The sequence below is a fragment of the Saccoglossus kowalevskii genome, chromosome 12 (genome assembly GCF_978046115.1).
Source record: "Saccoglossus kowalevskii chromosome 12, keSacKowa6.1, whole genome shotgun sequence".
Lineage (NCBI taxonomy): Eukaryota > Metazoa > Hemichordata > Enteropneusta > Harrimaniidae > Saccoglossus > Saccoglossus kowalevskii.
In genome coordinates this window covers 9075366-9086719 of record NC_140652.1, presented here as the reverse complement: position 1 = coordinate 9086719, position 11354 = coordinate 9075366, and the positions used below count along the sequence as shown (strand labels likewise).

The window sequence follows — 11354 nt, the reverse complement described above, 5'->3', positions numbered from 1 at the left end:
ACAAAAATCATGGACGATCTATGAGGGCGAGGTTACTATTGAAATAATAACACATGCTTGTGAGGATAATATAACGATTTGTTGCCTGCTGATCATGACAAACAGCCCGAAGGCAGACAACAAATCGTGATATTGCCTAAATAACCATGTGTTATATATTTTATCATATCGATCAGACATCCATCATGAAAATCACAGCTATCATATATCACTCACACCCGCTCTCCCACAAAATAACATTATTATAACAAGTTTCACATTACTCAATAACATACATACATTGTTTGCTGAAAAAAACAACGAAATACACTCAGAAAATGTTATTTTCAGCCACAGATAGAATTATTAGTAACCGTGTTTCAGCAGTACGAATCACTCAGTTTATCGAGAATAACATTTTTTTAAATTAATTGAGAAATTCTCAAACACAAGTTATTTGATCACTCTACAGATAAAAATGTGCCGTGGAAGTCACTGAAATTACTTTCTCACGAACGTGCCACACAGCTAAATTACAGCGTTTTCGTTTAGTATCGGCGTGGAACAATACCCACAGCAATACCCTAAACATCAAAACGGAGTATCTTACTTAATATCCACTCTGTCTATTTCGGATGGCTATAGTTTCTTCAAAACATTGAAAGCAACCATGAAAACAACAAAAGTGCAGCGAACGACAATTTGTTATGCGCAGTATCGTTGTGCAGTAGTTTCGGTGACGTCATCCATGTGATATACCCATGTAATATCCACTTGGCGGGCAATATACCATGTAATATCCATATTTAGTCAATGTCTTGTGACCGAGTTTCAACCAATAACAACATGCGTAACAACAGTGAGGTGATATATGTGTATTGTATTACTTCAATTACGAGGACAGAGGAGATCTTTCGTGAATTGGAATTACTGGTACTCGAAATGTATGAGTGAATAAACATTAAAAGCATTATTGTATGCGATATCTAGAGAGTAAAAATTAGTTATCGGGACCAATTCTCAACTGGATGTGACAACAATATTTAATGCAATTCAACATATGTTGAATCCGTAAAAAATAAACATAGACCTCTGTTTCCTTGATTTATTGCAATGTACAAAACAGTATTTTTGGTGAATATTCATGGCAAACCATTCAATTGTATTATTTAAATTGTATATCTACAATTGTACGCAGAAAGGAGTTAGGATAACGTTTGTTGTTGACTGTGATTGTTGTCATGGGTCTCATAATTCACATTTACCACTTGTTGTGCTCACTTTACAATATCATGATTTGTTTTTTTAATTGACTTATTGGCTATACATTCAGTAATGATTCGCTGAAAGATTTTTCAACTATACATTTATGTTTGCAGAGCGAATGCACAATTATACACGCAGAGGTTCGACTCTGAAATCCTGGCTGCACAGAATGGTATGCCATACTTATCATCGTGACATACAAGATCAATGAGTTCTGAATGACATAATAGTTAAGCAACTCATCTATAACTATACTGTATATTTGATTCTGAATACTATACTGAAGCATGGTGCAGTTCACTTGGATAAGATTCCTGGCTATTGATATTATGAGTTGAATTTGTTATGAAGGAATGATCGAGACTTGCAGAACAAAACCTACTTTTGATGAAAACATTGATTGCCTTACATGAGGCTTCCCCCAAAGTCCCCATGAAACTCTGCATATTTTGAAAGTTTTCAAATGAAATATAATCAAAATATTGCGAACAATGAAATAAATTGAATGATAGTAATGACTAACAATTATTGAATTAATCCAGTTTTATAGGCACGACAGGCAAATAATGTACACAAGATTACAGTTTTTTAATTGATTGGTATATTAGGGTAATACAATATTGTTTTGTTTGATTTGTTTATAAGCAATACATAAGTACATACATAAGTTCTGAGATGGAATAACATGCAACGAATATGAATAGTTATTTAGAACACTATTAATATTATTTGAAAAGAATATATATATAATCATGGGTTAGATGTGTTAGATGTGTCATATTACACAATTTAAAGTGTTGTCACGTCTGCATTAGTTAATTTACAGGCAGTATTTTGTTGCAGTCACTACTAATTTTGATATTTGGCGGTGGATGTTGAGAGAGTGTCTTAGTTGTATATCTATAGAAAAGTGGAAATAACGCTACCACCCTGTAACATTAAACGTGTCGTGGCATGAGATCATCATTAAAATGTCAATGAGACACTAATATCTGTGTGTATTAGTGGAAATCTTTTTCTTTTTAGCAGCGTATTCGTGGTTGATATCAGATCATTTATAGCTTTGTGCATTTCGCTGGTGAATGGATCTAGCTTTAAATGTAACTTGTTCTCTTTAGGTCGTTTGAATTTACCATTAATATCTGCTAGAATGCAATCTGTTCTCGGATATCCTAAGCTAATGTTTAAAAATCTGGTAATTCTGTCCAATTCACTGAGTAAATTGTCTTGTATATCTTCATAGTGCATTACCAGTATTGGCATATTACTTTCTAACCAATTGTTTGCAAATTGTTTGTATTGTCTGACCTCTCTGTCGACGTATTTTAACCAACCTGCAAACAAGCAAGCACATTAGTATAGGTAGTTGTACAAGTTCTCGTAGGTTTGCAATTCTAAACCTCATAGTTTTGATGAATATTATAAAGCTCAGTCAGGTTTATAATTGTTTACCCGCAACTGTCAAGTTGAGAATTGTCTACCGTACAATTACCGACTTATCTCAATAAAGCAATTACAATTATGAAAGCAACGCTGCTTCTTCATTATTAACTTGCAAATGAACCGTTGGCTTTCGTTATACTAAAAGCGACACTTCTTATCAGCGGGATATGCAATTCTGTTCCTAGTTTGTATTATGGAATAGCAGCAAATGAATCATTGCTTGTTACTTTATTGACCATGTGCATATGGGTCGACTCTGATCAACACAATATAGTGTACAATTGTCGAATATATTATGTATTGAATAATCTGTCCGTATGATACTACCCCTCCCCTTCCAATTAAGTATAAATGCAATAAATGTACAATCACCTGAAAATCGATCAGCACTATTTCTTATTATTTATCCCGGTTTTTCGTCCTTAATGCAAAAATGATACCAAAGTGGTGAAACTCGATCTCCATGAAATCGATGCATCGTTTATTTCATTGTTTATACGAGCATGTTTTGATTTTGCATTACTGTCATTCATTTAAGAAAAATATTGGACGTGTGAATATACTGAAGTAGCACATTCGTGCCGTCAACGCTCGACTACTTGTCAATGCCATATCGTCCAGACGAGTTTCTATTCTGTAATTATATAGTTATCGTACACAAAGACTCCACTCTTTAGAAGCCCATAAACGACAATGTTAGTGTTGGGTGAATTTCTCCAAAAAAGGGGTTACAAAGATCAAAATAGTTGTTTATATGTAATAGAATTCTGGCCAGTAAAACACATGTTGGCCACAAACTCCTACAAAATGGATGTAAAAAAAAACCACTGATTTGTCAGAAACGCAGCTAGTTTAGAAGTGTTTAAGTGCCCAGATCCACAGGTCAGCTTCACAAACAATATCTTGTCGTACGTGCATTGCAGATTTATTTTCTATGTGCGCTATCGTAAACATCAAAATTTACACTCAAAACATAGTGCTTGATGCGATGCATTATAGCTAACAAAATTACTATAATGCTAAGTGTATGGTGTGTATTCTCACAGTAAATATACTGTATTAAATTACATATAAAGCTATACTATACTGTATCTGTTGGCCAAACAACAATCGGTCATTGAAATCGAAGCGTCAATAACACTGGGACCGAGTCAGGAATATTATAGTAATAACAATGAAAACTGAGAAAAAGTTCATAAAATTTATGTGATTTTCCTGGGTTACGTCATAACTCTAAAATAGATTGGTCCTTTATTGTTGTCGCGAATTATTGGGAAATTCCGATGACTGTTATTTGTTTCGTAAATAGTTTCTAACGGTCAATGTCTTCAGATTGTTATAAAAACAAATTGGTCTATGACTGATGTCTAAATCCATAATTATGTTAATAAAAAAGTTATTCTTGTTTTGACCTTATTTAATATGTCGAATACCCGCCAACGACCTCAATACATATATAATAGCGCCCTCTATGCTCAAAAATCGCACAAGCAAGAGGTTTTACGAAATTAATGTTTTACCATACGAATAGTGTTTGAACAAGTACAAATGAAGATTCATAATAACAATAGAAATGATGGCTGCACAAAATAATTGTAGATATTACAGATACTAATGGAAGTTTAACGAAGATAAATTTGAGTTTGACGATTACATATGAAAATTTACAGAATTTCTACAAATAGAGATTTTATGAACACAAATAGAATTTTTACGAATACAAATGGGGGTTTTGTGAATATTAATGAAGGTTTTACGAATATAAAAATGTAATTTATAAATATAAATTAAAATCGTTGCAGGTAAATATTTTATCGAAAATTGCAACACTCGGCCTTCCTTACGTGGCCATTGTTGGTATACTTAATTTAATATAGTACAAATTTATGTGAAGTTTAATAGTTGAACTTGGCCACTGAACCCACTTAAAATAGTTATTGTCAGTGCATTGACTAGCAATTGTCCCAAGTACATGACGCTGCCAGCGTTTCCAAAGGCACATTAGGGGATGATTAAAACAACTTCGATTGATTATTTATTTACTTGCATCTGTGTACAATTAATGAAATGGATAATAGACAACTCATACCTTTTTATGATCAAAATACAATTGCTGATATAAAACCTACCTTCTCCGACAAATAATTCCATTGGTGCGCTGCTCGTTTTGGTTGCCTTTTCTCGGTTGAACTCTGCTAGGAAAGATCTGTACGGGTTTCTAAACAGCACAACTGCTTTCTCAAATAAATTGATATGTTTTTTGTCATACTTGTGTGTCTTGACAACAACAGTTCTGCCGTTTGTCATGTTTTCTTTTTCGCCAAGAAATCCTGAAAACAGTATACAACATATTCAAAACATTCATAAAAATGCGATAACTTATGTGTAATTTGTTTTGTTTGTTTTGTCGATGGCCCAGCAATTTTTTTGTTTTAGGTTTTAGAAAGTGATATCAGAACGAAAGAGTTTTTTTCCGATTCACATAAAGCATTTTTTTTAAACCAAGGCGCAATACTACCTGTGACTGTAAGATTGTATTTCTTGTTTAATTACTTTAATGCATATACTTAAAAAGTAACACAATTCACATAATTTATTCACCATTTTCACGAACTATCACACGTACAATTCACAGTATAGATGTTACAATGTTTCATATTGCTGTTTTTATATCAATGTTGATACATTCGTTACCACGTGATTGTAATTCTAATATTGCTCATTAAAAGCTATGTTGAGATAACAAGATAATGATAATATTTAAAGTTGAATGACACAAATGTTTCTAACAAAACTAGTGAAATTATGAATAGCAGTGTTTTCTAGCAATATGGAATTATTATGACCATGAATATTTCACTTCACCAACAGAAAATGCAATAATAATAATAAAAAACACAATTTAACCCAAAATTACGAACATTTTGAAAATTGCTATATAACTACGTATTACTATTTCTGTTATTGGAATAACTCGTGGACAATATTATTTCCCTTGCTGGGGCCAAATTGTTTTTTCATGTAAGGCTCGAATCGCAAAACTGAAAACCTAATTCATTCACACGAGCGTACATTTACTGATCACTTAATTACAAGTTCAAAATCATAGCATTCGATTTTGGCAGTAGACGTATGATCCGTGCCATTCACATATTTACTTAATTTCGCAGTGAACAGAAAATAACCTACCATACCCTTTGTTGCGAAATTAAACCATTTTGGCATGTCGCTATAACTAACGAGAAAACTAAGATGAATGAAAGCAGATTGTTCTCACAACTAACAACCAGATCCTCAACAAGTTTTCTTTTCGAAAATATCGAAATAATATTCAACATATACAATTTGAGCACAAATAAGGTACAACTAGTCGCAACATAATAAAACCTGAAATCTTCAACAAACTAATAAAAAGGGTGACAATAGCACCCCCTCGCGTCTATTCGGGTTTTCTAAAACTATTCCTTTTCAAATATTAAAACATATTACCGTTGTGGGACAAAATCGGACTATTATAAACACTCCCAGTGTATATTCCAGTGGCCAATTCAAGTAAATGTCTCGTCCATGTGTTGCCACAACCAGGTCGACTAGCCAACGCTACAATGGGTAAACTGTTTACTGGAGCTAAACGTACATCGCACCCAGTCTCTGAAATTACAAGCAAAGTAGATAATGTATTTGTGTCGCGGAATGCATGGCGTGTTTTTGTATGAATGGATGTTATTATTCCGTTACAAATGAACGTGTTAATATATCTAAATTCAATATGAATAATAATATAGAAGGGATTTTCAGATGCGTAAATTTAACTGTTTTTTTCGCATATTATGATTTGGAGCTCAGTTTAATCGCTTAGATTCAAGCAACTTAAAAATAATGACTTGGCGGTTTTCTAAAATGACAACTTGAATCAGAACACATTGTACGAGAACCTCCCACCCACCCAAATATAATATGATTTACTGTAAAATACTTTATTTTCTCTTGGAATTAATTTTCGCTATTTTCGCTTAAGGAATAATTCAGTGAAAACATGGAAGGTACTAACGGAGGGAGCCACGACGCCTATCAAGTGGCCACTGAGGCCTCTTAACTGGCTTATTTCCTTTTGTTTCAATCCAAAACAATCCTGATAAGGACATTGTCTAGCTCATCTTTGATGTCGATTATCGTTTGCGATTGTTTACACAAGTAACGAGTTAGCGGAGTATGATACAACCCCGTCATTTGTTTAATGTGACTATAAAATATATGCGCATTATGAAACTGTGGTCATCACACATGCGAACTGAGTTTGTTTAGGTGTGAAAGGTCAAAATACGTATTTCACAACCGGAAATTCAACAGATGACCGTTTGACTTCACAAATTCACATGCTTTAATTATTAGCAACTGTAACTAGAACAAGATTTCGAGTACCTACTGCAACAATTCCTAAGGACTCCTAAAAAATATTATCTTTCTTTTCTGTTGGTGTTCGCCGATGTCCGGCGGTAAAAAATTACGACAGTTTCGGTACCATTGAATAATGCAATCGTCACAAGCAATCATTGATTAAGTCTCATTACCTTTACAAATACAAAATTCACGATATTTCATTAGTTCTTCTTCAATCAATGTTATATCTGACAATTTCCCATTAAAGTTCGCCAAGATCTCCAGAAACAACCGCATTCAAACTAGACGCCATTTTCAAAATTGTACATGCGAGGTTCGACTATCGCTTCCGAACATGCTCCGAATAATACCGAATGCTCGAGATTAGCGTAAACCCATTGTACAAAGGTGCTAAAAGCTAGCAAGAACAATGTTTGTGAACAAACACTGACAAACGATCATAGGGTAAAGCTGAAACAATAGCGTCCTAGCTCCTTCCGTTAGTACCTTCCATGGTGAAAATAAAATCCAGCGAATATACTTTTTTACCTATATTTCACATTCAACTCGTCAAAAATTAGTGAAAATAAATTCCATACAAAACACTCAAAAAGCCGTTTCAGCTAAAATTAATTCCAGCTAAAATAAAGTATTTGACAGTATATAGGAATAGTGTGTTATTTTCTCCCGTCACCATATCCACTGTTTCAAATACCGTGGTTTAATAGGTCATGGAGCAGTAGTTGAAAAAACGTAAAATATTGGAACACCTAGCAAAAATAAACAAATCCCATGGCCCTCTCGTTTCCAACGAGATGTTGACAGCCATTTGCAAATTTGCCAGGTTCTATCAATGTCTAAATGGCAATGTTCTTTCTATGTCAACAATGTGTTATTAAAAATGGAAATAATGGCGTTACGATTTAATCAAAAACAGAATTAATATAAATTTGTGAATTTATACCAATTAAAAGTCTTAACATAATGGAGAATATAATATAGGTTATAATAGTAAATATAAGCATTTGTCTTACTTCGCACATTCGTCTTTAATGGTGGTACAATCTTTGACTCATTCCTGAATAACTTCGAGACAGCATATAACAGAAACGCGGACATCAGCAACCAGATGAACACACAGCGGAAATTCGTCATACTGTGCAGGAATCACAAGTTTTTGAGAGACAGAAAAAAACACAACGTGCACAATTAACAATGCAATAAACCATGTTTGTCAAAGTACTCATCTATTCCGTGGAAGTGAAATAATTTAAGTTCATTTTTGAGCACTATATTCTATTATATAATGAGCTTTGTACATACTGTGAAAGCGAAAGTATACCCACATAACAGTAACACGAAACGACCTGAAATTTCCTGTCACGGTCTTGTAACATTCCTGATGTAGCAGGCAATACCTGGCGAGCGAGCGCCGTCGAGCACTTTATTGACCACTAAAAATAGATCTGTTGTAAGCAAAACAATCGAAGCGCGTAAATTGCGAAAATCGAGGTATTAATTCAGGCGCGGGTTAAGCAGGATTTAATGTGCTGGCAGGCACGATTGGTGTTTCGCTGTTGATAAAAATTACTCGAAACACTATTGAAAGGTGAACTTATTTTCAGTCCCTTGCCAGAAAACAATTACCTTATCACTGAGTAACATTCTGAATATGTTTTATCATTGATGAGCTATTTCTCTTCGCATAATTTGTGAAACAACATACAAAATGACGACACCCATTGACAAGACATGCACTATTTTCTCTTAGGGTATTTAGATATCTATCATATGTTATCCTCCGGTCGCTCTCGCGGCCATGCTATAATCGTTTTGGGGCAACTCGGATCATGTTGTGATCGATGTCGTCGAGGAATACGTGCAGTATAGAATTCTCTGATCTTATATAAACACGAATTTGTGTTACATTATGTATGTTCACACCCGCACACAATGAAGTGACAGGTAATTACGAATTAGAATCTAGTTGTAAAGCTTTCAAAACTGGTATGGCAACAGCAGACTCTTTTGTCTCTATCCGCGTACAGGTAAACAAATGATTCACACACACATACACGTCTTACCGTCGTTGTAACGACACACATTGGATTAAATTTTAATATAGTTGAATTAAATGTTAATATAGTTGCGATATGAACTCTATTAAAACGGTTCCTATTTAGGATTGAGTTTAAATTTTAGTTTAATTAAATTCAATTACAATGCAATAAACGTAGAATTGCGTTTTAATTAAGTTTAATTAAATAAAAGTTCCCGTGACTGAACATAAAAATGTCTGCGAAGCTTGGGTTTAGTAACGGGGAAATGTATGGTACAATTAATTGAACCATACCTTCCCTAAGCTTCGCAAACTCTACTTAAATTCGATTAAATATTAATACATGTTATGAAAATAGTCAGGTTCGTCACAATGTAGACCCTGTCGTCACAAGTCGGTGTAAAGTTCAATTGAAGAGGTAACAACGTCAGTACCACACATACGCACACACGATAAACAGTGCTTATTCGTCTAAAGTTATTTAATATTCGTAAGTGAAAGAAATTCACAGCGTGCAGACTATTATGCAGATTTTCACTTCCGTAACTTAGTGCAGGTGTCACTCAGAAGATTGCAGATGTAAGGCTTCAAAACTAAAATGCTACAATGTGTAATTGAACATGTAAACAAAGTTAGGATTCTAAAATTACAAATTGTAATAGAAAATAAAATAGCCAACCAATACATAATTCATCGGAACTTAGTGGAATTTACGGACATTTACTCTGTAGACGATTACAAAAATTGCAACACAGCGCAAATGTTTGGTGGTCTTAATACCTGTGGGCACACTTTCTATTTGAGAAAGTCAAAACGTGTTAAAAATTGAACTGTGTTTCAGACTCTGAAAGGTACCAAGCACGCTACTAAACTGTAGTTAATATTCAGCAATGAATTAATTACATACAAGTTATTTAAAAGAAAATTATGAGCATAATTTATATACAATGCCAAAAATACAAAATATTGGTTGGGATTAACATGCCCACATGAACAAAAGCATAATGGCATCAAAAGAAGCAATCGATTGGGAATGAAATTCATAAAATTTTACTGTTACATTGCACTACAACACTTTTCATGCGTATTTTTCTGTCTACGTTGATTTTTTTTAATCAAATCTACCGGCAACACCCTTAATTTAAAATAGAGGTTCCCTAACCAAGACAACTGGTACTCTTGGATATAAGACTAGTACACCGCGACCAGAACGATAACTGATAATCGTGACGGCAGTTTTGACTACATTCTGTAAAAACGGAAAGATTTTTTACTTTTTACTATGTGTAGATATATTTCTCGCACCTATCAGTCCCACATCCTGAATTGGACAGCCATTATCTTGAGACATGCGCTGGCTGTCACGTCACCAATGCACCGCAGCTGAACTGCACGCACTGCACTGACTGGGTGCTGGGTGACAACTGACTAAACTCGTGTTCACGTTCGTCTTGCACAAGCAAGAACAAAAGAATATTAATTAGCACATGCTGTCTATTCTAATTCCGCAGCTGGAAAAGCCTCGCTAGCTAACTGGGCATTATCAAAATGCATTTCGACATCACACGACCATCTGAATTGTTCTTTCGTTCTGTTCGTTTGTTTATTATTACTTCTCTGTACACGTCCTTGTTATCCGCCATTAAACTACGTCCGCACAATACAGCATTGGTTTGTCTCAATTGCCGTGGTGGCAGCGTAAAGAGCCTACGTCGACTCTTGTGACTTCAACAAATAGAAGACTAAAGTCAAGCCTTTCACCTGTGTGATTGATGTGGACATTTTGTCGGAACAAAGACAGTTTTTGAGCTAAGACGTTTTCTTGTTTCTGCGACCCTCGTGTAGTTTCAAGTTTGTTTGTGATATTGCTGTGCACCATTGAACCCTGATTTGACTCATTTAAACCATTATGGCATCCGCTCGCGCTCCAAAACAATGGCAACTCACCAAAAATGAAACCACTAATTCATTTAAAAACTGGAAACAGAATTTACTGTATATCCTCTCACTCGATAATAATTTCTCGGCATTCCTTGTTGATGGATTTGAATGGAAGAAGAAAAATACTTCCAACCCAACTAGAGGATTACAGGACGATGGAAGCCCCATCCCCGCCGATTTGAGAAAAACTGCAGCCCAGAAAAATGTCGAGCTTGAATTAATGCTCGGCCAGATAGCAAATTACTGCACAGTTATATCACGTAACTCCATCATTAAGCAATGTACC

General features: G+C 34.6%; 1 protein-coding gene across 1 annotated transcript; it reads right to left on the bottom strand.

The window, feature by feature from the left end:
- Nucleotides 1-1770: 1770 nt before the first annotated feature.
- LOC102803301 (sialate:O-sulfotransferase 2-like) lies at nt 1771-8475 on the bottom strand. Its single transcript, XM_085506104.1, has 5 exons — nt 8415-8475; nt 8103-8224; nt 6178-6339; nt 4818-5018; nt 1771-2579 (listed from the first exon to the last, which is right to left on the bottom strand). Exons 2-5 carry the CDS (start codon nt 8221-8223, stop codon nt 2212-2214), a joined length of 852 nt encoding a protein of 283 aa, XP_085362230.1. The 5' UTR covers nt 8224; nt 8415-8475; the 3' UTR covers nt 1771-2211.
- Between the last annotated feature and the right edge of the window lie 2879 nt (nt 8476-11354).